The 27,569-nt window shown below is 41.6% G+C and overlaps 2 protein-coding genes across 2 annotated transcripts in view; one reads left to right on the top strand and one right to left on the bottom strand.

Moving 5' to 3' along the window:
* The window catches only part of MSLN (mesothelin), a 120,905-nt gene extending 115,704 nt beyond the window's left edge, over window positions 1-5,201 (top strand). Inside the window, exons 40-41 of the mRNA XM_089682093.1 lie at window positions 60-306; window positions 4,206-5,201. Coding sequence (XP_089538219.1) covers window positions 60-306; window positions 4,206-4,279 — 321 coding nt within the window. The 3' untranslated portion in view covers window positions 4,280-5,201. The remainder of the gene's footprint in view (window positions 1-59; window positions 307-4,205) is intronic.
* Window positions 5,202-12,280: 7,079 nt separating this feature from the next.
* The window catches only part of LOC149458511 (uncharacterized), a 141,403-nt gene continuing 126,114 nt past the window's right edge, over window positions 12,281-27,569 (bottom strand). Inside the window, exons 32-35 of the mRNA XM_089682085.1 lie at window positions 25,427-25,591; window positions 21,752-21,954; window positions 20,095-20,198; window positions 12,281-16,365 (exon numbers count right to left, since the gene is read on the bottom strand). Of these exons, the coding sequence (XP_089538211.1) occupies window positions 16,214-16,365; window positions 20,095-20,198; window positions 21,752-21,954; window positions 25,427-25,591 (624 nt within the window). The 3' untranslated portion in view covers window positions 12,281-16,213. The remainder of the gene's footprint in view (window positions 16,366-20,094; window positions 20,199-21,751; window positions 21,955-25,426; window positions 25,592-27,569) is intronic.

Genomic DNA, 27,569 nt, shown 5'->3' with positions numbered 1-27,569 from the left:
TTAAAATGTCAATAGGTCCTTGGGTCAGTCTAAGTGCATCTTAACTTTTGTCCCACCAGAACCTCACAGTCAGCGATGTAAAGAGCCTTCTTGGTAACAATACTGCCGATCTGCTCAGCGCGCTACAAAACACCACTGTCATGCTATGGATCCAAAACCAGAAACAATCTGACCTTGCAACACTGGGCCTGGGTGACCTGGGAGGAATTCGGGATTATGCCACCGCAGCTACTGCCGCTACTACCAACACTACCAATGCTACCACCACTACTACCACTACCACCGCTACTACCACTGTTAAAAGTAGTAAGTATTTTTACTTTAATATAAACCTTCCTTCTAATAAAAAAAGCAGGATTTAAAATGACAACTATAGATTTCTTAGGAATGCCCTAGGTTCTAGAGGCAGGACCTCATCCAGACAGCAGAGGAGTTTAGTCGTTAACCAATGATATTAGGTTTCTATGATCAAGGCTAGAGATGAGCGAATTTCTCAAAAATTCGATTCGGCTGATTCGGCGAATTCCAGTATGAAATTCGATTCGATGCGGATTAATTCGCTACGAAGTTAACTTATTAAAAGGGTTTCTAGGCTTCAGAGAGCCTTTAAATTAGTGCAGAACACTGTACCTTTAATTTAAATGCCCTTGGAGATGAGGAAGGAGAAGGAGAAGGAGAAGGATGAGAAGAAGGAGAAGGAGAAGGATGAGAAGAAGGAGAAGGAGAAGGATGAGAAGAAGGAGAAGGATGAGAAGAAGGAGAAGGAGAAGGAGGAGAAGGAGAAGGATGAGAAGAAGGAGAAGGATGAGAAGAAGGAGAAGGAGAAGGATGAGAAGAAGGAGAAGGAGAAGGATGAGAAGAAGGAGAAGGATGAGAAGAAGGAGAAGGATGAGAAGAAGGAGAAGGAGAAGGAGAAGGATGAGAAGAAGGAGAAGGAGAAGGATGAGAAGAAGGAGAAGGATGAGAAGAAGGAGAAGGAGAAGGAGAAGGATGAGAAGTAGGAGAAGGAGAAGGATGAGAAGATGGAGAAGGAGAAGGATGAGAAGAAGGAGAAGGATGAGAAGAAGGAGAAGAAGGATGAGAAGAAGGAGAAGGATGAGAAGAAGGAGAAGGAGAAGGATGAGAAGAAGGAGAAGGATGAGAAGAAGGATGAGAAGAAGGAGAAGGATGAGAAGAAGGATGAGAAGAAGGAGAAGGATGAGAAGAAGGAGAAGGATGAGAAGAAGGAGAAGGATGAGAAGAAGGAGAAGGATGAGAAGAAGGAGAAGGATGAGAAGAAGGAGAAGGATGAGAAGAAGGAGAAGGATGAGAAGAAGGAGAAGGAGAAGGATGAGAAGAAGGAGAAGGAGAAGGAGAAGGATGAGAAGAAGGAGAAGGATGAGAAGAAGGAGAAGGATGAGAAGAAGGAGAAGGATGAGAAGAAGGAGAAGGAGAAGGATGAGAAGAAGGAGAAGGAGAAGGATGAGAAGATGGAGAAGGAGAAGGATGAGAAGAAGGAGAAGGATGAGAAGAAGGAGAAGGATGAGAAGAAGGAGAAGGAGAAGGAGAAGGATGAGAAGAAGGAGAAGGAGAAGGAGAAGGATGAGAAGATGGAGAAGGAGAAGGATGAGAAGAAGGAGAAGGATGAGAAGAAGGAGAAGGATGAGAAGAAGGATGAGAAGAAGGATGAGAAGAAGGAGAAGGATGAGAAGAAGGACAGTTCTGTGACAGTTTCTGTCTATTTCTGACAGTTCTGGGACATTCACTCCATACAGCGGTTTCAACCGCTGTATGGAGGGAATGTCATAGAACTGTCAGAAATAGACTATTTCTAACAGTTCTGGGACACTCACTCCATACAGCGGTTGAAACATTGTATCTATTTTTTTCCATAAATGGATCCATTTATGGAAACAAATAGATACAATGTTTCAACCGCTGTATGGAGTGAGTGTGTCATAAATAGTCTATTTCTGACAGTTATGGAACATTCACTCCATACAGCGGTTGAAACATTGTATCTATTTTTTTCCATAAATGACATTCTGCAGATACACTTAGAGGAGCGCTGCAGATACACTTTTTGCCGGCTTGGAATTATTCTTATTTTCATCCTACTTCTTCTTCTTCTTCTTCTTCATCCTCATCCTCTTCTTCTTCTTATGAGGATGAAGAAGAAGAAGATGAAGAAGAAGTAGGATGAAAATAAGATTAATTCCAAGCTGGCAAAAAGTGTATCTGCAGCGCTCCTCTAAGTGTATTTGCAGAATGTCATTTATGGAAACAAATAGATACAATGTTTCAACCGCTGTATGGAGTGAATGTCCCAGAACTGTCAGAAATAGTCTATTTCTGACAGTTCTGGGACATTCACTCCATACAGCGGTTTCCGGCAAAAAGTGTATGTGCAGAGTTCCTCTATTCTGCAGATACACTTAGAGGAGCTCTGCAGATACACTTAGAGGAGCTCTGCACATACACTTTTTGCCGGCTTGGAATTATTCTTATTTTCATCCTACTTCTTCTTCTTCTTCTTCTTCATCCTCATCCTCTTCTTCTTCTTCTGAGGATGAGGATGAGGATGAAGAAGAAGAAGAAGAAGAAGAAGAAGTAGGATGAAAATAAGATTAATTCCAAGCCGGCAAAAAATGTATGTGCAGAGCTCCTCTAAGTGTATGTGCAGAGCTCCTCTAAGTGTATCTGCAGAATAGAGGAACTCTGCACATACACTTTTTGCCAGCTTGGAATTATTCTTCTTTTCATCCTACTTCTTCTTCTTCTTCTTCTTCTTCTTCTTCTTCATCCTCATCCTCAGAAGAAGAGGATGAGGATGAGGATGAAGAAGAAGAAGAAGAAGAAGAAGTAGGATGAAAAGAAGAATAATTCCAAGCCGGCAAAAAGTGTATGTGCAGAGTTCCTCTTTCTGACAGTTCTCTGACAGCTTCTTCACATGTACAGCGGTTGAAACATCTGTATCCTAAATGTAAACTAATAGATACAATGTTTCAACCGCTAAACATGTGTTCCTTCTGTCAGAGAACTGTCAGAAATAGCGGAGCTCACTGCAGGGACACTTTTGCCGGCTGATCGGGAAATATTCGATTCGCGCACCCGAAGTAGGCAAAATTTCGGATTCGACGCGAATCGATTATTTCCTGAAATTCGACTCGAATTCCGGTTCGCCTGGTTCGATTCGCTCATCTCTAATCAAGGCTTTAAAGTGATTTTAAAGGTTGTAATAAAAAAAAACCAAATACGTCATACTTACCTGCTCTGTGCAATGATTTTGCACAGAGCAGCTGTGATTCCCTTCTTTTTGTTTCCCCCTCCAACGCTGTCCTGGCTCCTCCCCCCTTCCAAGTGCCCCTCAGTAGCAAACCTCTTGCTATGGGGGAACTCATGCAGGCTTGCACCCAAGCCACACAACTGTGAATGGACACTGTCCACTGTCCCTCTCTTTCCTCGTTGGTTTATCAGCTGTGATTGACATTGGATCCTGCTGCTGTGTAAGCCAAGGAGGAGAGAGAGACGTGGGAGAGCTGCAGCTCTCATGCACATCACTGGATCAAGATGAGGCTCAGGTAAGTATAAGGGGGGGGGGGGCTGAGAGGCTCTGGTAAGTATAAGGGGGGGGGAGGGGGGCTGAGGGGGGAGCTGCACTCAGAAGGTTTTTTAACTTAATGCATGGAATGCATTTAGGTAAAAAACTTTCTTCCTTTAGAACCACTTTAATATAAATGACAGGTTAGAGTGTATGTAAAACCCAACAACAAACGTATTTGCTTCCCTTTGGTCAGTTAAATATACCAATGAAAATGTTTTGTTATATCCGCACTATATGTGCAAAAAAAAAATAGCTATTGATCCTGCCAGAAATTAAGAGCTGTAATGGGGTGTCCCTAATTAGCCCTTCCATTAGATCACAGAAAACCTCATCCCTATATTGCAGAGTTAGTAGAGGGACAGGTGATCTGCAGTTTAGAAAAGACAGCTGTGCAGGGCTGACACCAATCCTTGCAATCTTGCAATTTTAGTCCAGCAAAGCCACTGTGTTGTCATTCCACAACAGTAGATGAGACGCTAGGTGCATTTCTACCAGGATCAAAGGGAATTTTTCTGTATTTGCAGGGTCTTTAAGGAGATAAAACTTGGGAAAATATTCTATTTCATTGCGACCTGATATATGTCTTAAAGGCTCACATATTAATTTCCATTTCTCCTTGCAGATGGTGCTACTCCCGTTTTCCTACAGTCCCTCTCTTTTGTCCTGACTGCTGTGGCGGTCACCTTCCTTTTCTGAGACACTCAACCTTGAATTCTGTCCAAGGACACATTCAGTTTAAGCATGGACAGTGTAAACCTGTATTTATGTCTCTTCTTATATATGAAATGTGGGGTGGCTAGGAAGGAATTTTTATATGATGCATGTACGGTATATACCATTTGTCCCCAAAGTTGCCCAGTCCTCTACATAGATATCAAGCAACCAATAAATAGCAGGAAGTCTGCTTCCAAATGGGCAAGGTTCTACACCTTAGTCAATATACTAGGAAATGGGGTTGGTGTACTTAAGGACTTTTTATGAAAATGTGGGTTCAACAGGGGCTGGGACAGCCAAAAGCTCCTCCACTCGATAGGGTATTCAAAGTGAACACAAATTTACTCTATTTACCAACATTCCTTTTGCTAAGTGAACTTCCTCAATTTACTCTTTTACTAAACGAACCCCAATTTGTTTTTATTTTTGTTTGTGAAGATTCTTTTCTGTTTGGCAAATGTTAAATAAATTGGAAGCAGAGAGATCCCTCTCACTATTTTTACACAAGTCAACCAGACAGACAGTAGGAAATCTCCAAAATAAGAAAATAGACAGCAAGAAAAGGTTAACAGACATTTTAACCCTTTCCCACTTCAAAACTTAAAATAAAAAATGGGATTGAGTTTGAATGTTTTTTTACCTCTGTAGATATGACTTCTATTTGACCACAAGAGGTGCAGTGAAATTGCAGCCTGTGATGGTGGCCAAATAGATGGCGTTAGCCAGAGTACCCAAAATGTGCTTTGTAAAGGTATCCTCACAGGAATTGTCAAAATACAAGAAAATGCCAACAATATAATTCAGTCAGTTAAGCCTTTAATTAAATGTTTTATAATCTCAGAAGGAACTTGTTTACATGTAAAGATCTATTACACTGCCAATAAAAATGAGACAGTTGATTATATTTGTACAGTTTCAAAATGTATTGTATTGTGCTGAAATCTATGTTGCAGAAGCGGAGTATGTACATACCCCTTTTTTTGGTAACACACGTTCATTATGTGGAATTATGGGAAATACAGAAGTAGCAGCCATGATGGTTTAACAGCCTTTTTTGCCAGATAGACATGTGGCCAGGGGCAGACTGACAACTCATGGGGCCCCCGGGCAATAGGGGATCTTTGGGCCCCTATGTCCTTGCCGAAACTCAAAAAAGGCTATGAAAAAGGTACCAGGGGCATCTCATGGGGACCTGTACTGACCCCGGGCCCTCGGGCAGTGCCCGAGTTTCCAAATGGTCAGTCCACCCCTGCATGTGACATATGGAAACCTGTGAAGTGAATGTTTATAAAGGCTATGAAGACACAGAGTTGATTTGTTCATATTGGAGGGTTGACCGCCTTCTAAAAATGCTAGTAGCTACATGGGCAAAGTATGAGTTCACTTTAGGACTGGCCCTTCCTTCTATATTGATGCCATACGTCAAATAAATCTGGATCTAGGGGAATTTCTGGGGTGGACTAAGCCCTCAAATTCCATTCATGCCCACCCAGGACCAGTGACATTGGTGATGTGAAAAGATGACTCAGATGTGAAGGCTGGTGTCAAGGGGGGACTGTAATGTAATGGGAGGAACTCTGATGTTTAGGATGCTCTGATGTATAAGGGGGAGATTGAAGCTCATCACTGTGATCTGCAGATGAAATGAATGGAGTAGATACAATGTTACTTTGTATCTCTCTATCTCCCATCTGTTTTTAAACAATGTTAAATTGTATATCTCATAGTCTCCATTCCCACTTGTGCAACTTGTCATACAAGTTTGAATACTAAAGTTGCATGACAATTCATTCCAGGGGCGGACTGACAACTCACGGGGTCCCCGGGCAATAGGGGATCATGGGGCCCCTGTGTGCTCACCCACACCCAAAAAAGCCTATGAAAAAGCCAATGAAAGGGTACCAGGGGCATCTCATGGGGCCCCCTACTGACCTCGGGAAGTGCCCGAGTGCTCGAATGGTTAGTCCGCCCCTAATTCATACTCCATGTTTTTAATGACAACCATTCAAATATATATGACTTAAAGTTGCAGTGACTAAAGTAGTTCATGCACTACTTTAGTATGACTTTCATGCAACTTGAGTGCCATAGACTGCAATGTAAACCCTCAAAAGTCGAATGAAAGTTGCACCTGAATGTTATACATGCAACAGTTGTCCATTATCATTAATGAAAGCCCAAGTCATATCCAAGTTGCACCCATCCAAAGTTGCGTCAACGTTGCATCAAAGTTGCATCGTACGCCTTTGGAGTCGTACAAGTGTGAATGGAACCCACCTATGTATCTAAGGTTCATAATCAATGTTATCTTGTATCTCTCTATCTTACCTATGAGCAATGCTTACGAGGTGGTAGCAAAAAGTTTTGAGACTAGTTTTGGAACATGCCAACAAGGCTGCACGCACAGTCACAGGGAGCACTGACCTTCATAAGGTGACAGAGGTGCTTTACATTTTTTTTATTTATTTTATTACATGTTTTTTTATTTTTACACTGTCCCTTTAAAAAAATTTTTTATCACTTTTATTCTTATCAAAAAGAATGTAAACATCCTTTGTAATAGAAATAAGCAATGACAGGTCCTCCTTATGGAGAGATCTGGGGTCAATAAGACCCCACATCTCTCCTCTACAATGTAATGCATTAGATTAAAAAAAAAAAAAAAAAAATAATGATCTAGTGCTTTAAAAAAAATGGCCTGGTTTACATTAGGCCAGAACGGGAAGTGACGTCATGACATTGCTCTGGTCTTCCTAGGCCAAAGAGATGACTGGAGGCGAATATGGCGCTCGGATCACTTTTATTGGTTAGAGAATCGGCAGCTGAAAAAAACAATATTAGACTTAGGGCATATTGCTGCAGCCATAACCCTGGTATTCCACTTCCAACTGAGGACGCCTTTTGTCTATGGCCCAGTTGGTTTCTTTTCTTTAAAATTTAGCCACGACATGACTGGAAAAGCCTGTCCCCTCCCAGAAGCTGTAACACCTTTAAAATTATGTAAAACAGACATGCTTGTGCAAAGTAAATAAAGAAAAATTAAGCTGCTGTAATGAACAAAAATGTGTTAAAAACGGAATAAACCGAAAAAACTGTGCTTGCACCTTAAATTAAATAGTGTCAAATAAAATACATATAACAAATGTTCGAAAAAAGTCCAAAATTAGACGTGAAAATGAGCATAAATCTCAATATTCAGTGTTCCCGACTTGCTCTAACAAGCCAAACAAAGATATGCTTTTCTCCATGCGTGTCCCAAAAAAAATACTCAGCTGAATTGACCTCTTGCACTAACAAGAAACCAGGACCAGGACCAACAAACACTGTTGTCAATCAAGGAAAAAACCAGGAAATGCTATTGTCCACTGTCCCTCCAGCCAGTATCACCTTGCCACTTGGATACATATAGCAGGACCATTGGGAAGAAAAGGAGAAGCCTCCCACAGTATAGACATGTTTTATTAACCCAAAGCCTTACTAAAATTGCACTTACACCATACAAAATGCAGCCAGGTATACATAGAAATGAAACTGGAATTGCCGGTGTGTGTTCCAACAAAGTGGAAGTGATGCAATCAGAAGTCCCACCCTAGGCATTTTGTCATTTACATGCGACATCCTCAGAAGGTAAGTCTGTTGTTTTTCAACAAAAAAAGCTCTCTTGCCGTTACAGGCATGAGGCAGACCATTTACCTCTGGCAGGGGTGCTTAAATGTGCAGCTTTCATTTATTTACTGTTAGCTGTAACTTTATAAAGTATTTGTTGGATTTCAGCTTCAATATATTAATGTATTTTATGTATTTAAATCTGCTAGTACGTGTGATTATTATTATTATTGTTATACAGGATTTATATAGTGCCAACAGCTCAGCGCTTTACAATATAACGGGAGACAATACAGCAACAATACAGTTCAATACAAGAGGGTTAGGAGGGCCCTGATCCTTGGAGCTTACAATAGGAGGGGCTATAGGAGGGGCTAGTGGTACAAAAGGTAATAACTAGTGGACTAGTAAGAGGAATAGAAGATTCCATTATTAGCTGAAAGCAGAACAGGCTTCCCTGAAGAGAGAGGTTTTCAGAGGTCGCCTAATAGTGAGCAGAGTAGGCAATAGTCTGATAAATTGGGGTAGAGAGTTCCAGAGGATAGGGGAGGCTCTGGAGAAGTCCTGGAGATGAGCATCGGTGGAGGAGACAAGGGAGCTAGAGAGTAGGAGGTTGTGCGAGGAGCGGAGAGTACAGTTTGGGTGATATTTATAGACAGTCAGTGACAGCACAGGCCAGTGGGGGTGTGTGCCAGAACAGGCTGTGATGTACATGTACATGATCCAGCCTGCCCACACTGCCATCACAGAGAAGGAGTTGTTCAAGCGGTATTAAACTCAATATGAAAACAAAAAGGCTGACAAGTAGGGTTTTTACGACAGAAGAGATCCTAGCGGTCTCCTCTGTCTTAAATGCTTCCTCCTTCCTGTCAACATTTATGTAAACCGATCAGCGCATGCACAACTCACAGTACATTTTTGGCATCTGCTCTGTGCCTTGATGAAATTACTCACATTTTGTTTTCAGCTGTATAGAGAGCTGGAGAAACAGCAGCACACTGATCTTCTCAGTGAATGGGGAGGGGGCGTGTCAGGACAACTTTGATCATTGGAGAAAAGCACACTGAACTGATTTCCCTGTTGCTGTGCTCTCATGCCTAGTGTGGTCAGTTTTCAATACGACAGCAGAGTGACTAGCAGGAACATCATGGATTTCACACAAAGGAAGCAATGCAAGGAGAATAGGATACTTTTTCATACAAGTACATGGTACAGCAGGCACATATCAGGAATATGAAATGTTGGGTTTACATATTCATTAATATATTAGCATTGCAGTTCATGTAAACCTGTCATGAGAGAAATGTTGGTTGTCCCGGACATGCTCTCTGTCTGAAATTACAAGCTGCTCAGCTGTCATTCTGGCCCTCAAGCTTTACTACTTTGAGCCACTGACCTGGAAGCAGTAGGCAGGTAAGCACATCTGACTATCCTGTATCTGTATACTCATTCTATACTTAGTCTGGGTAATGGACCCAAAAAGCGCCAAAGCCAGAGGATCAACATGACAACTAGGATCTTCAGAAGGAGGTCACCAATGGCATGAATGCATATGTGGACCGTAATGTGCAATGAGCAAGTAATAATGATAGCAGATAGTAATCAAAAATAAAACAACATAAAATACGTAAAACAACCTATATAAATATGAAAAGTAAGAAATTGGTGCTCTCAACATTGTGGGCTAAGCAAATGCCTTCATGGACTACTACCTACAGTAGGTCTCTAACCCCACACTGCTATAAACTGGTATTTCAACGAGTAGACTTTATTACATTTTGGGTTTGTGTTTTGTTATTTCCATTCTATTCTTTTCTCCCTCTTAGGTTATAAGTAAAAGTATCCCCAAACCAGGTTAGTTGGTTTACACCCTAGAGCTCTTTTGTTTTTGAGTTTAGTTTTACAAGTTGTGTTGCTGTGGCTGTTATTGTTTTTATAGCATAGATATATATGAAATAACATTTTAGTTACATGTGTTGTTTTTGGGATCTAGGCCTCCCCTATTCATATATTAATGAACCTGTTGGACTGGTTCATAAAGGACAGGAAATTATGTTACTGGACATAGGGGGAGAGGAAGGAAGACTTAGGACAACCATGTGCTGAAAAGATAAAAAAAAAATGGTAGTTCTGGTGGACTCTGGTGGTGAGAAGTAAGAGGCAGTCAGGAAGAGATCCTGAATCCTCCGAGACGACTCCATCATAAAGGAAGATTGATAGGGGAATGACACTAATGCACCCCCAAAAGAACCACTGGTGAATTTGGTACTATTTCCCAGTTAGAACACATACAGCCAGGCACACAGTATGTTTGACATTCTTCCTCTGACTTAAGAATCAATCTAGGAATTTACTTTTTCCTTTTTTATTGGGGAACTTGGATAGGGAAAGGGAGCATGGGATATCCTTGAACTGCAAAACTTGTACATCTGGTTACTTGAAACTTATGGCTATTCTGCACAATTTCTGAAAAGCTTCACTTGTACATCTCCCGGCTACATTTCACAACTGCTTGGCTGTACTGCACCACCTCTGGCTGCACTCTCCAAGCAAAGCCCCAAAAATCTTCATCTGCCTGTGACCTGTACTTCACTTAAAGTCCCAAGCACCTCACTGTCACCCTTGCAGTACTGTGGTCTTGTACTCAGGGTCATCGGTTGCCTCCAACTGATATCCCACCAGGCTCTCCCCAGTGGTGGAAATGTAGACTCACATCATGTGGGCTCCCATGGGCTCTGTCCTGTGAGTTTTCTCCTGACCCTCTGGATTCTTGGATTGCTTTGCAAATAGCCCCCCCCCCCCCAGTCAAGCCTATCTGGGACCTCTGTGTCTTCAAGCTGACTCCTTTCCCCAACTTCTGCCCGGGAAGGAAAGACCTGTCAACAGGGGGCTCTTCCCGCAGGCTGGATTCTGGAACACTGCCCTACACCCACATACTGCAAGCTGCCCCTGCTGCTCAGGCTTTAGACTATGTATGGTCTTGTCCCCACCTTCTGGGTACACACCTCTCCAGGGATTGGCTGATATCCCATAAATATTCAGGCTGCAGCCTCTGCCATCCCTCCCACTATGTGCTAGAAGTATCTAAAATATATGGGGAAGTAGCAGAGCAGCCTTAAAAATTATACACAGTCCCGAGGCACCCTTTAAAATTATGGAAAGTCTTGAGGCACCCTATTCTAAATGTGAAAAGTTTTATACAACACAGCATCATCCACACACGTGGGACACCCAACATTAAAGGTGATTTATTCTTCCAAAGCAAATACACTTTTGCACACTGGTACTGACCAGTATTCCAATGTTTCTCTTCTCCCTCAGTTTTTCTCCATCACTGGGCTAATGTGGTTGAATGTTTGGTGAATGTCGTTGTCACTGCTTTATAAATACGGCCCTTTCAGCTCTCCAGACAGGACTTGTCTGATCCCAAGCTCTCGGCCTGGGGATCAGACAAGTCCTGTCTGGAGAGCTGAAAGGGCCGTATTTATAAAGCAGTGACTACGACATTCACCAAACATTCAACCCAGTTTTCTTTCCTTTATATTTGTGATAGACTGCCTGGCATCCTTCCTGAGTGCTTCCATCAGAGAGCTGCTTACTCACTGCTGAAACACAGGAACAAGAGCCCGGACGGGATCAATCAGCTCCAGAGAGGGGAAAGTGTGTTTACCATCAAGGTTTTCCCATTACATTACTGGAAGGTGATCTCTGATTTTCTGGATCCCATCTTCACCACACGAGGGCGCTCCTTCTTCATTCTCTTCAGCTCCAGTCCATTTTCTGACCAGAAAGAGGGGGATCTTCAGGATTATTTACACACCGCGTATTTTAAATACGCTTCTGGTTAGTGTGCATTCCTACCATATGCACTGGAAACGCAGAGAGCACCTTCATAGAACTTTATTGCACTTTATTGCCATTTTTTATATATATTTGCATTGATCTTTATTTTACCACATTATTTGCATACTTGCATCATAAGCTTACCTAGCAACCTACTATAACCAAGGAGGGTGCTACATCCACAACCAAAGTTAAGTAACTTGTATTGTGTAACTCTTGCATACATTGTCTGTAATAATTTGTTGTGTAGAATAGATAGTTCAGCTGTGTGTGTATTGTAAGTATATCTTGTAGTACTTTTTATACCGTCAACTGTTTTTCCTACAGCTGTATGTGCAGCTTTTCTGTTTAGTAAAACATTAATACACTACAGAGGTTTTTATGCTTCCTTGCTTTTACCGCAAAGAACCTTAATAGACACAAAGCAAAATACCAGCAGCAACAACGGGTTAGGTATATTAGACACCATTAGTGTCACACAAACGCAGTGCCTAAGATGCATCATTGTAACACATCATGAAAGATCAACAGAGGTCTTCAATGAAAATTTAATTAGAAGCAAGACATATATAAGTATAGACAGCTATACAGACAAAAAAGTATAGATGAAAAAGCATTGCTGGCGGGTTCTTATAGGGAATACAATCGATGAACAATTGTACAATGTTCAGCTGATCTTCACAATAACAGAGAAATTATACGATGACACAACAATCCCATGTCTTCCATGATTAAAGTACATGCAATATTCCAGCTCAGAGTTATTTATTAACCAAGACATTTTGTTGTGGAAAGGAGGAGTTGACCAAAAAATAACATTGACAACACATTATAAAATCAGGGCAAAAAAAGTGACCTAAATGATTTCCTGCCTGTCTTTACACTTATTATCCTCAATAGGTAGAAAGAGAACTGAATAGTTGCTAAATTTCCAAATGCATCTGAACTTTTAGTTTAGAGAGCTAAATATGTTCACAGTGCATCAAAACAAAAAGTGTGTATTTTCCTTCTGATGAAGGGGTCCTGCGAGACTCCGAAACATTGCTTTGCTGTAACTATGTGATTGTTCATTAACACTTTTGGACCCATATTGGTGATCCTCGGTGTGCTGGTGACATTCTCCCTCGCTGATTCTGTTCGGTTCCAGCCGACGGTCGCTGCAGCACCCACTTATACACACAGCCATTTTTAACACAGGAACGTGTGCATTTGGATTGTACACTTGCATTCTTTAGAAAAGCACAGTCTAAGGCAGCAATGGGCAAACTACGGCCGGCGGACCTTTTAATCCGGCCCGCGGAGCGTGATGTGAGGCTGTCAAGATGTGTGTAGGCGGGGCAGCGTGACGAACGTGAGGGGAGCTAGGCTCCTCTCACAGTCCGCCCTGAAGACCGGAACGGTGCGGGAACACAGCGAAAGGAACGCGCGGAGCAAAGGTAAGTAAATTGACACAGGGGGGACTTACAATAGGGGGGATGAATTACTATATGGGGGATGAATTAATATGGGGGATGAATTAATATGGGGGATGAATTACTATGGGGGATGAATTACTATATGGGGGATGAATTACTATGGGGGATGAATTACTATATGGGGGATTAATTACTATGCTTACTATGGAGGAATATTACTATACTTACTATGGATGACACATACACATCATTCATCTACTCTTGGTCCGGCCCCCGGGTCCAATATATGAACCTATTGCGGCCCTCAAGTCAAAAAGTTTGCCCACCCCTGGTCTAAGGTGAAAAGCCTGGCCCCTGCCTATGTGATGCAGAGAAGGACCCTTGCTCCGTGTGTGTGGAAGCAGCAGTATCTCTACAGAGGTCCAACACACCCTTTCCCATCAGTAGGCGCATGTTGGACCTCCACAGAGACACCACTGCTTCCACATAGAGAAAAAGGGTAATTCTTAATAGGGTCCTAGAAGGGGACAGGCTGTGGCTAGTTTCTAAAGAAAACAAACTGTAACTGTGACAAGAGTTGGGTGGGCGGCCCATGGAACCCAGCTCACTTTGGAGAGGTGGGGAGACTCATGTCTCAGCTCCCCATATCCTTCTTATGTGTAGGTCACCCTGTGCTTTTTAGGGGTACAGGGTGATCTGTCCTAATATTGTGTAGACATGTTTAGGAGATAGGTGGGGTGGGGTTTGTGGATTGTTTGGTGTTGTGCGGCTGCATCCCATTGTTCTATTGTTTGTCTTGCTTGGGAGCAAACTATTATGGTATGTACATGTTTATGTGTATTAGTTTAGTAGGGGGATGTCTCCAGCAGCCCTCCCTCCTGATGGGACTGTCTGCTGGTGTGAAGTTTGAATACCTGTGTGTCTCTTGTTACTAAATGTAGATTGCCCTGCCCTGTGTCATTATGCAGGGAGGGGGGATTGTCCCCTGAGTGTATATATCTTGTAGCTGTGTTCAAATAAACTAGTCTACCTCTGGCTTACTTCAAATCTGGTGTCGTCTGGATCTTGGGGTAACAATCTTGACGGAGATACCCAGTCGTGTGTCTGGGGTCTGTACAGTAAACACATTAACCATCTTTTTTTTGGATGGAGCTGCAAAGTACAGTATTTAGTTGTGAACACCATAGGCGGTGAATACCACGTTTATATCGACATACCTACTATAGAACTGGGTATTCATCCTATAGAATTTGTGGATTTTTGGTAACAATAGTGCTTTCAGATAAGGGCTGGTTCGCACTTGTGCAAATAAAAAATGCAGGTAAAAACTTGCATAGAGGCACTTGTGTTTAACAGCTTTTTGTGTGTTTTTTTAAACTCATATTGTGTTTGTTTTTTTTTCTGTGAGTTTTCTATGTCCTGTGTCATCATTTCCTTTTCACATAAAAATACAATAAAATAATTATTAGCATTAAATCTAAAAGATAAAACAGTATTGTGTTAATAAAGCTCTGTATGTGAATGAGGTATTGGGGCTCATTCAACTGGGTGCTGTGGCCTGTACAGTGTGAACCAGTTTATTTTTGTTTGTTTTTTTATGTGGCCGGAGCAGGGGCGGACTAACAATTCATAGGGCCCCTGGGCTCTAGGGGATCATGGAGCCCCTGTGTCCTCACCCACACTCAAACCACACCCAAAAAAAGCCTATGAAAAGGTACTAATGTGCATCTCATAGGGCCCCCTACTGACCCTGGGTCCTCGGGCAGTGCCTGAGAGCCCGAATGGTCAGTCTGCCCCTGGGCTGGAGCTGTGTGCAGGCAGCATATGTTATGCTATGGGGAAGCAGCAACTGTAGAAAAACAGCAATTGGTCCTAATTTGGATGCATGTGTATGGCCCCAAACACAGACAGTGTGCATTCGGGGCCACTCGCTTGCACCTGCACACCTGTCAAATTAGGGCCTGCGGCTGTATTCGTATAGCTGCTGTGTCCCCATAGCGCAGGGGTGTCAAACTGGCGGCCCTCCAGCTGTTGCGAAACTACAAGTCCCATCATGCCTCTACCTTTGGAAGTCATGCTTGTAACTGTCAATCTTGCAATGCCTCATGGGACTTAAAAATAACCTGGCAGGGGTATTGACACTTCTCTATGTTCTTCAAAACTAAAAAGAAAAAAAACAAAAAACTTTACTATACATACATTTTAATTTTGTTTTAGGCACATTAAGCCCATGGCCTTCATAAATTAAAGTGGTTGTTAACTCTCAGTGAAGTGACTGTCCTCGGGTGATACACAGAGATGAAACAAACCCTCCCACATAAGTTATACCTGTTTATCCTCAGTCTTCTCTTCTCTGCATCTGCTTAAACTGCTAAATGTTAAAGCTTGTCTGAGAGTTCAGAGAAAAGAGGGCAGAGAGCTGAAGTTACCCTTCTTCCACACTGCTTACAGGAACATAGCTGAGGCTTTCAGCCTGCCGAAGGTCCTTCCCTGTCACCATTTTTCTATTGGTGTCAGGAAAGCTTGTCCAATGTGACTCATGGTGATAGGAGAGGAACGAGGCAGCCAACAGAAATGGCACTTCCTAATTGAGATAAGTACACACTGTAGAGGGATATGTTTTGTTCATATTTCATATCTGAGGTTTACAACCACTTTAAGATGGCAAGTACTGCATTAAAGAATAATGGGAAGTTTGGTTTTCTAAACATTATACTTCTACCTTCTATACAGTCTGGGTATTGCATTTTTACAAGATGTGGTGCATTCACAAATTAAACAACTTCACAAATTAAATGCTTTCCCATAAAATGTTCAAGTCCCTTCACTAAGAAAGGCTACGTACAGATGGCCATCACTAAAGCTACTGATCTGACTGGAAAGCACATGACATTGCTCAATTCCCAGCAAATATAGAGAAGATCCAGGAATTCAGGTGACAATCTAGAGTATGTCCCAAGAGACCCTTACAGCCTTGGCGGGTAGGATTAGAGCAGAACGAGAAGAGGACTCATATTTAGTCTTCCAGAAGGACCTTCTAGCTTGTTGAAGTCTAGGAGAGGCCACATATCTCTGTAGCTTTTTGTTTGCTTAAATTTGGGTTAATCATTGCTAGGTTATCAACTGACAGAAATTTGCAAAAGAAGCCAATATTTTTCGTTATCCACTGAACTGTGTCTGAAGTGCCAATGGTACATGGATCATCTGGAAGCAGAAAAAAGTGACATGTTGTATAAGTGGATGTGGAAGTGAAAAGAAGCAAAAAACAAAAAAAATGTAAACGTGTACATTCAATACATATCGACACTACAAGTACATTTTCCCATGTTTTGTCCCTTTAAAAAAGATTGGAACCACAACAAATAACGCTTGATTTGCCTGAAATCCACTGAGCTCCTAAATTTCTGTTTGAGCTGACAGCATAGTGCTGCACTTAAATCCCAAGCAGTGTTGTCAGCCCTGCCCAGTTCTCCCTGCTGGACTACAGAACACACCTTCCCTTGTGTTGCGAAGATGAGAGGTGGGGGTGTTTTGTAGTCTAGAAGGAAGAACTGAGAAGGACTCATAACACTGCATCAGATTTAAATACAGCAGAGGCACTATGTTGTCAGCTCAAACAAGAAGTTAAGTGCTCTTTGGGCTTCTGGCAGATCCAGAGGTATTTTTAAATGGTCAAAACATTATTATTATTATTATTATTATTATACAGGATTTATAATATTATATTATTATTAAATTATTAGTACTATTATACATGATTTATAATAATATATTATTATTATATTATTAGTATTATTACTATTATACAGGATGTATAATATATTATTTATTATTATTATTATACATGATTTACAATAATAATAATACATTATTATTATTCGTATACATAATTTATAATAATATATTATATTATTTTTACTATTATACGGGATTTATAATAATATATTATTATTATTATTATTATTATTATTATAATACAGGATTTATAATATTATATTATTATATTATTAGTACTATTATACATGATTTATAAAAATCTATTATTATTATATTATTAGTATTATTACTATTATACAGGATGTATAATATATTATTTATTATTATACATGATTTACAATAAATAATAAATTATTATTCGTATACATAATTTATAATAATATATTATTATATTATTTTTACTATTATACGGGATTTATAATAATATATTATTATTATTATTATAATACAGGATTTATAATATTATATTATTATTATATTATTAGTACTATTATACAGGATTTGTAATAATATATTATTATTATTATACATGATTTATAATAATATTATTATTATTATATTATTAGTATTATTACTATTATACAGGATGTATAATATATTATTTATTATTATTATTATACATGATTTATAATAATAATAATATATTATTATTCGTATACATAATTTATAATAATATATTATTATATTATTTTTACTATTATACGGGATTTATAATAATTTATTATTATTATTATTATTATTATACAGGATTTATATAGCGCCAACAGTGCTTTACAACATAAATATGGGAAAATGTGAATGTATTACAGAGATATACTGAATGGTTTTTTTTCCCCAAACATACACTTTAATTGAAACTTTGATGTAATACAGGTTGCTAAGCTTGTGGACTAACAGGGAATCCATAGTCTTTTTTTAAGAGAATATATTATGTTATTTTGTATATTTTCTTTCCTTACTTATGTTCACAGTAAAATCGTTTTTTAACCCCTTAATGTCGGTTCCTCCTAGGCCTTTCAGAGATTTTCCTGATCCCGGGAGGAAGGGTTTCTGATCATGTGGTCACCATGATTGGAGGTCTCATGATTGGAAACCTTACAATCGCAATTAGAGATTGGAAGCTTTCCGCTACACACCAATATCTGTGCTGGGGGCACTCAGAGCGCACTCTCGGCACAGCTCTGTTTACATTCTGGTACGCATATATGCGGCCTCTTGACATTAGGCCAGGTATGTCCAAAGTCCGGCCCGCAGGCCAATTGCGGCCCGTGTTCCGGTTTAATACGACCCCTCGGGTAATTTGGCAATATCTAAAAAGGAGAAAAGCGCCTCTAAGTGCAATATGTGGTACATTTATTGAGGAACATAATGAGAAACACATGATGAAAGAAAACGAAAGGCTTAGGTATATGTGGTGAAAGCAAAGGACATGGCGGCGTCCTCAATGTATAGTAAGTGCTGGAGGAGACTCGGGATGTTCACAGGGAGCCAGCTGGCATGTGTGAGATCCAAAGATGGTGTCCGGAGTCCACCTTGGAGCGCAACGTCAACGTCAGCGTGATGACGTAGGGATGTCCAGCATGCAATGTGACGCGTTTCGGAGCATGCGCAAGGCTGATGAAAGGTGTGCTCCCTTCTCAAGCATTGAAGGAAATCAGTGAGAGTAATTTTTTTTTTTTTTTAGGGGGAGTAACAAGTACAAATTTCTAATCTATCATGACCAGTATCAGTCGCTCCTTTATCCGTTCATTTTTTTTTTTGCCGCAAAATGGTCGGCCCTCACACATGTTCACTTCATCAAATCTGGCCCTCTTTGAAAAAAGTTTGGACACCCCTGCATTAGGCCCACCTGCCGAAAGGCCTCTTATTTGCGTGTCACCGGTGGAAAGAGGTTAAATACCTTTTTAGTCGAGTAAATATAAAATACTGCCTATGGTTGTTTCATAGTTTGAATTTGAAGCCAGTAGAAGCTCAATGCAACCTCTGAAGGCTCCTTCTTACAGTAAGGCAGCCAATAGATAATTCAATTTTCTCTCCTTCCATTGAGGGTGGAAGGAAAGAAAATTCTCGATTACCCCATCAACACAATCAGTGCTGATCAGGAAATACCTTCCGCAGCATTATCGTCGTGGGGAGCCTTCCTGGCCGGCAGAACACAATGATTACTGATAACAGCTATGGCCACTGGCAGTAATCACATGTAAAGAAAACAGGCTGGTTGTACCTAAGTCGATCATTGGATCAATTTGGATACAATCAGCCAGCCCATACATGGATTGAATCTCGGTCAGTCTCAGATGAACCAACCAAATTTCAATCTATCTATGGCTGGCTTAAGAGTCTGCAATGGCTGATAGAAGAGACCCCCAACCTCCTCAACAGGGGAAAAGAGCAGATTGATGAGCTGATGAGTTTTTTTTAATGCTCCATCATTGTCCAATGGGTTGGGAAAGTAGTATTACTATATAACTGAACTCTAACAGAGATAATAGAATCACCGTCATCACTGCGCTGTCTAGATATAAAACAGCCTTTATTACTCCCTGTGACATCATCCTCAAACCTGTAAAATTCTTGCAGGGAGGTCAGTTTCTACTGACGTAGGCTTGCACCCAGAACTACATCTCCCAAGAGCCCTTTCCCTACATAGAGTGTTTAAGCAGGCTTTTGGGATTCAAGGCAGCAGCATTGTTTTCCTGGAAATTAAATCAATGTATGCATGTGGAGAGGAAGAGAGAAGAATGGGGGATCAGCCAAATTTTGTAGCCCAGCAGTCAGTGCTGATAATGCTTAGATATTAGAGCAGAAAAGGTACTGAGTTGTCATCTCAGTACAGAAAGATAGGAGCACCCTGGATTTCTGACCAATCAACAGGTATATTTCTCTGTTTACAGCATTTTAAAGGCTAAATAATGTAAATGTTTTGCAAATATGTATTGCATTTATTTGTTTTTTCCTGCCATAGCTTTAAACCCTAATTAGGATTTTCTAAGTGGCCTACATTGCTCCTACCAGTCTTGAAGTTCTAGGACAAGGGCTTCATGGCCCCATGGCATAGTTTTTTGGCACAAATAATCCCCCCCCATCCACAAGAACACAAGTCTCATTTGGTTCTAAAGAAAAACAAAACCAGTATTCTTCAACCTTTACACTTACCTCCATTATCTGCTTTATTCTTCAATACACCCTCTATGAAGTTTGCAACAGCCTGATTTTTTGTTTTTGAGAGACTTTGGGACACTGAATTCAAGCTAGAAACTCTGCAAGACAAAAAGACACAGCATTGTATAAACTATTCAGTGTTTACACATCTTACTAGTATTGGCCTACAACAACCAATGCTTCATAAGCTCCTCAGTGATTGTTATTGCTTAGCTATTGTCTCCTACATGCAGTCCTAGATAAAAAAAAGGGGTAAACCAGGAGACTGGCTGGAACCCCAGACACCCATAGGGATGCTAAAAAGTTCAGGTTCTGCACTTCTGTGCTGTTTATAGTAAGTCAACTTCAGCTTACGTCTTTAGACTTTTTCTCAGAAGGTGATCAGTAATTGTTGTCTTTGTATTAGGATCAGACACAATAGAATGCACCAGAAAACTTAGAAACATCAAATAGATATTGTCTGCCATCAACATATGAGTCATTTTCAAAGATAATATTCAATTTGCATAATATTCAATTTAAAATTCATGACTAGGGTATAAAAGATGCTTTGACCAATACTGCCTGACCACCACTCCACCAACTACTGTTAATTAATTAAATACACATGACACCCGTTGGAGTTTAATGGCCATAGCAGCCTTTTATTACCCAAATATAAATAACATACCAACACAGGGGCGGACTGACCATTTGGAAACTCGGGCACTGCCCGAGGGCCCGGGGTCAGTAGGGGGCCCCATGAGATGCCCCTGGTACCTTTTTCATAGGCTTTTTTGAGTTTGGGTAAGGACACAGGGGCCCCATGATCCCCTATTGCCCGGGGGCCCTATGAGTTGTCAGTCTGCCCCTGTACCTACAGTATTAAAAAGGTCCCCAAGGTCCTTGTGGGCATTTACCTCAAGTGCCTGTATACACCAGAATTAGGCCTCCAGAAACACCAACTCAGAGACAAACCAATAATTGCAGGTACCACCATCCAGAGCAATGGGAGCCGTACCCAAGATGGGTCCCTACAACTATACCTTTTTTGCTCATAATAAAACTACTTTCAAGGACCTCGTACCCCACCAGGTGCCATGACATATAAAGCACAGTAGCTGTAACTTTCCACAAAACAACAATAATAAATATAACAAAGGAGGGAGGGTAGGAAGTTGTCCAGACCAAGCTTTCTTCTGACTGAAGACTGCCAAAACCCTCCTATGTCCAAAGCCCTGAATCCCCACCTGCTACAGCCATATCCACCAATCTGGAAAGTAACATGAATCTTGATTATTTTTCCTCAAGAAACAACTCCTCCTATGTCAAACCCCTTTTAACCCAGTCATGTCGGCCCTGTATCTAGGCTTCTCCTTCTTTCACTCCGGGCCTCACTAACACTGCATCCCAAATCCTGCAGAAGTGGTTCACAAAGCTATATTAGGCACAAATCTATCACAAATGTACGTACACTAACCCTTACTCGTGATCCATTTAAACTAGCAGGAGAGCCATGAATGTAAATCAACCAGGATCCATGGTACAATGAACCCACCACTAACGACATGGCTCTGTTATCACAGGTTATGCTCAAGTCTGCCGCATTGCCTGCTAAAAGTAGATGTGCATGACCACCCCTCACTACTGAAGATCTGAAAACATTACTTACACGATCTGGAACTGTGTACAGCCAATGGTGTTAGGAATATAAGATAAATAGGTCCCATTGATCGTCGGTAACAGGAAAGAGACACTATTGATCCAGTTTTGCGTTTCTGAACTAGATGCACTATCAAGCCGGGTGAATATATTCTGTGCAACGGCTCCCAGCAAAGTTTCTTTCACTTTTGAGCTTGATAGCAGAGTTGGGTCCTTAAAGACAATAAATATGTTTTACTGCAAGCTCTGTAGAAATAGTTCTTTTAGCACTTTGCCTAGTTGGCATACATACAGAACCTTGCTAGGTGAGTTCCTGGGGCACCTCCAATATGTCCTAACCACTGTTTAGTTATACAGCAAACCTGCACAGCTTTTAATGAAGGATTCTAAAGTGTAAATTATTATTATTATTACATCGAGTTTATATAGCGCCAAAGGGTTTACTCAGCACTGTACAATAGAGGGGGGGACAATACATGAAACAGTACAACAACAACAACAAACAGCACACGAGGGGTTAGAGGGCCCTACTCTTTCGAGCTTACAATCTGGGAGCCAAAACATTTTTTTGTTTGTGTCGGATGTCTGTGAAGGTTCTGATTTTATCCATATCATGGTATAGCTAGTTGCAGTTATTCATACTGAACTTCAAGGGATCTTGTTCTATGTTGAAGATGTTTCACTGCTAATCCAAGCAGTTTCTTTAGCTTTAATAAGTATCAGGAACATACCTCGGCATTTATAGGAACAAGGGTAACTCAGTCACTTCAACCTAATCCACATGGAATAGGTCAAAGCTGTCAAGGTCCTACCTTTTCCCTGAGGTTATGTTACTCCATGTGCTGGCGTCCATCTTGGATTCTGCTGTGCATGATGGGAATCCTTTTATGCCTTCAGGTTTCTGTGGTCCATCCCCCAGAGGGGTGTGGCTGATGACATATAAGCCTGTGGCCCGGACATGCTCTTTGCACTTGTGTCTTGTGTCTTTGTGTCGCTATTACTCTGTTCTGACTCTCGTGACTCTCCTGGTATCTGATTCGGCTTGTGACTTGACTATTCTTTGTATTCTCCTTTGATCTGACCCTCTGTTGCTGAACCCGGCTCGTGACCTGTGATTCTCGTCTGCTGTCCTGTACTGGTTTGTCCTGTTGTTGTTGACCCCGGCTTGTCTGACTACTCTTTTGTCTCTTCCACCAGCTACACGCCATTGGCGGCGGCCATTACCACAGCTGAGGTGTCTCGGGGGCCGCGACCTGGTTCCTGGCTGCGTCAAGTCCATCCCCACCATCAGGGGCCCTGGTGAAGGGCAGCCTGGGACTTAGACTCCGCGCCCTGAGGGACTTCGGTCTGTGGGTGGTGGTTGTCGTCAGCCAGTGCGTTACATTGTTAGGCCTGCCTGTCCGTTCCTCAGCTCCTGCCCTGACAAAAGCAGATTGTCCAAGAACATGATGGAAGATGTGAAAATTTGTGAAAACACACTGTTAGAATTGCATTATTATATTATATGGTTCCATGAAGTGTGAATTGTTCTAGTTATATGGCTGCAGGAGAGATTTTATGTCAAATCATCATCAGCAAAAATGGTATTGCATATGGGTGACAAATGGTGTTGAAGGCCACTACCCCTGTTTAGGGATGGTCATTCTAGTCTGGCGCAGATATACTCTTTAAAGCCTCTTGCAAACCAGTTGCCTGCTTGTTTTGTATGCTTAAGATTTTTTTGTATATGTCCCATTGGGGACATTTATCTTCACTTGGAGATACCACAGGTAGGGTTGCCACATGTCCGGAATTAACCCGGATAGACCAGGTTTTGAATCATGTGTCTAGTTTTCAGTCTGTCTGAAAACTGGACACATTAATCAGAAGGGAATGGGGCTCCCTAAGATAGCTGGAGAGAGGATTAGGTGTTCTCCTCCCTCATGCCAGGGGGGCAACTGGGGGTTGGACAACTATTGTAAGGAGGAACGCTAACATGTGCAAGGACTCTGATGGGGACACCAGATGTAAGGAGTGACACTGATGGGAACACCTGATGTAAGGAGCACTCTATGGGGACACCTGATATAAGGGGGATTCTGATGGGAACACCGGATGTAAGGGGGACACCGATGGGGACACCTGATGTAAAGGGCACTCTACTGGGGACACCTGATATAAGGGGGATTCTGATGGGGACACTGGATGTAAGGGGGACACCGATGGGGACACCTGATGTAAAGGGCACTCTACTGGGGACACCTGATATAAGGGGGATTCTGATGGGGACACCGGATGTAAGGGGGACACCGATGGGGACACCTGGTGTAAAGGACACTCTACTGGGGACACCTGATATAAGGGGGATTCTGATGGGGACACCATATGTAAGGGGGATACCGATGGGGGCGCCTGGTGTAAAGGGCACTCTAATGGGGACACCTGATATAAGGGGGATTCTGATGGGGACACCATAGGTAAGCAGGACACCGATGGGGACACCTGGTGTAAAGGACACTCTACTGAAGATACCTGATATAAGGGGGATTCTGATGGGGACACCATATGTAAGGGGGACACCGATGGGGACGCCTGGTGTAAAGGGCACTCTAATGGGGACACCTGATATAAGGGGGATTCTGATGGGAACACCATAGGTAAGCGGGACACCGATGGGGACACCTGGTGTAAACGGCACTGTACTGGAGATACCTGATATAAGGGTGATTCTGATGGAGACACCATATGTAAGGGGGACACCGATGGGGACGCCTGGTGTAAAGGGCACTCTAATGGGGACACCTGATATAAGAGGGATTCTGATGGGGTCACCATATGTAAGGGGGACATCGATGGGGACGCCTGGTGTAAAGGGCACTCTAATGGGGACACCTGATATAAGAGGGATTCTGATGGGGACACCATATGTAAGGGGGACTCTGGTGGGGACACCTGATGTAAGAAGGGACTCTAAAGGGGACACCTAATGTAAGGAGGCACTCTGATGGGGACACCAGAAACAAGGAGGCACTCTGATAGGGACACATTATGTAAGGTGGTTTTATTTTATTTTACTTTAAATATGGATGTAATTGTCCTATATTTATTTTCTATTAGAGAGCAATTCAGACTTCAAGATTTTTGTGTTGCAGGAATCTGCGCAAAATTGTGCACAATTCTACAATGCACAAAAAAAACAGCCCTTTTGCAGGTATGCAGTGGTGCCAATAAATCTTAATGGCACAACCACACACCTTGCTCTTGCGCTCATTCACCTGCGGCAAAACGTATAGTAACAAACTATCATGTGTTTTGGTGCAGCACAATTTTAAAAAACGTTATAGAGGTTTTCCATCTATTTGTACTACATTTTGTTTTTCATTTGCTTTGTATACTACAAACAAAAAAAATGCTGCGTGCCGCTAAAGTGTTCAGGTTTGGCTTGCAGAAAAGGTGGAAACCCTAACCACAGGAATTGGTGAAAAAAAAAGAAAAGAAGGCTACCAAGCCTGAAGCTTCACCTGGAATTTGACATTTTACAACAGATGTGAAGTCAGGCGAAGGGTTTGCCCATCCTCAGTCATTTCTTCTAAGAGCAGCAGAACTTAGCTGCACTGTAAATTGCATTGACTTTGCTATATGTTGGGTCACTCAAACAGTCCTTCAGCAACCAGAGAAATGATTTCTTTTTAAATGAGTTCCTTACCAATACAACAGACTGCTGCAACTTTGTTATGTAGATGGACAGAGAGGTGATGTTTCCCTTTAAGGTGTCTAACACGGCTGATATAGCTGTAACATTATTGATGACATTGGTCTCAGCAGACGCATCAGCCCGCTGGGTAACACTCAGAAGATCTGCAGAAGATGCCTACAAAATAAAGAAAATATTTATTAATGCGTCATTTCAGATCAGTTCCCATCACATTGCCCAAGATATCCAGATTCAGTGTCTTTTGATATTAGATTGTTCTGGGGGGTACACTCAAATGTATCTGTCAGTCATCAGCATGATAACAATGTAAACAACCTGTTGTGAATGGTGTTCAATTTATGAAGAGCTTGCTTACTGTTGTGATCTATGATTAGCCCTCAGCAATCACATGGTACCTGGCTCTCTGTATCGTGTGATTACATTAGCCAATCACAGATCACAATCAAAAGCAAGCTGTTCATGAATGGGAAACCTCATAACAACTAAAAGGTATTGCTTCACTGTAAAAGGAATAACAGGGTAAAAAAAAAGAATCCATGATCACCCCCCACACACACATCTTTCCCCAGAGTAGTACAGTGTCGCTATGGTGACACTGAACTACTCTGGTGACAAAATGTAAAAGTAAAAAAATAAATAAATAAATAAAATCAAATATATATTTTTTAACCGCTTAAGGACCGCCCCATAGCAGTTATACTTCTACAGGGCAGCACCTGTGCGCAGAATCAGATATATCATATATATGTAATCTTGTATTTCCAGGTAGGGGGCATGCGCGCCCTACCAGCGCCGCCATTGGAGGCCGCAGATATCAATCACTAGGTCCCGGGTGAATACCGAGCATCTCCGACAGGGAGGAAGATTGTTTTGTTTACAAACAATCCTCCCTGTCAGCTCAAGCACACTGCTCGTGATGGCTGTGCATAGTACAACCATCCTGATCAGTGTGCTTACAGTGAAGAATGCCCCCCCTGCCCCCTAGTAAAATACTCCCAGCACACAGTTAACCCATTGATCGCCCGTCACATGAACACCTTCCTGCCCAGTGCCATTAGTACAGTGTCAGTGCTTTTTATTAGCACTGATCACTGTATTGGTGTCACCGGGGTGTCAGTGACACCAAGTTAGTTCCCCCTCAGTGTCAGAATGTCCACCACAGTCCTGCAGTCTCGCTAGTCGCTGATCGCCGCCATTACTAGTAGAAAAAAAAAATCCCATTATCTATACTGCACTACACTATAACTTTCATGTAAACCAATTAATTTACACAATTTATTGGGATTTTTTTTAGCAAAGACATGGAGCAGAATACATTTTGGCCTAAATTTATGATGAAATTTGATTTATAAATTTTTTTTACTGGACATGTTTAATAGCAAAAAGTCTAAAATATTGTTTTTTTTTCTCAAAATTGTCGGTCTTTTTTTGCTTGTAGTGCGAAAAAAAATGCACGTGATCAAATACCACCAAAAGAAAGATCAATTCGTGGGAAAAAAAAGGATGTAAATTTCATTGGGGTGCAGTGTTGCATGACCGCGCAGTTGTCAGTTACAGCAAGGCAGCGCCGTAATTCAAAAAATGGCCTGGTCAGGAAGGGGGGTAAATTCTCAGGAGGGCAAGGGGTTAACATACTGTCATCAGTCAGTATACCTGATCACCTCCCCACCAGTGATTACACTGTACTACACTGGTGAAAGTATATAAAAAAAATGTGTGCCTCAAGAAATGAGAAAGGCCGCCAGTACATCGGAACTGATCAGTTTTCAGATATGAATCTCATAGTTTGTACACGTCAGGGGCAGACTGACCATTTGGAAACTCGGGCACTGCCCGAGGGCCCGGGGTCAGTAGAGGGCCCCATGAGATGCCCCTGGTACCTTTTTCATAGGCTTTTTTGAGTTTGGGCAAGGACACAGGGGCCCCATGATCCCCTATTGCCCGGGGGCCCCATGAATTGTCAGTCCGCCCCTGGTACACGCTATACATTTCGCACAAACCGGTTAATATACAGTTATTGTAATTTTTTTTTTATTTACCAAACACGTTCAGCAGATTACATTTTGGCCTAAACTCATGCCGAAATTTGCTTTTTTTTTTTAAAAGAAAACTTTTTTTGGATATGTTTTATAAC

This window comes from Staurois parvus, unplaced genomic scaffold (assembly GCF_062004578.1).
Source record: "Staurois parvus isolate SC_StPar_1 unplaced genomic scaffold, SC_StPar_1.0 ptg000285l, whole genome shotgun sequence".
NCBI classification, from domain to species: Eukaryota; Metazoa; Chordata; class Amphibia; order Anura; family Ranidae; genus Staurois; species Staurois parvus.
The sequence above is the reverse complement of the archived record's forward strand: the minus strand, read 5'-3'. Positions and strand labels throughout refer to the sequence as shown.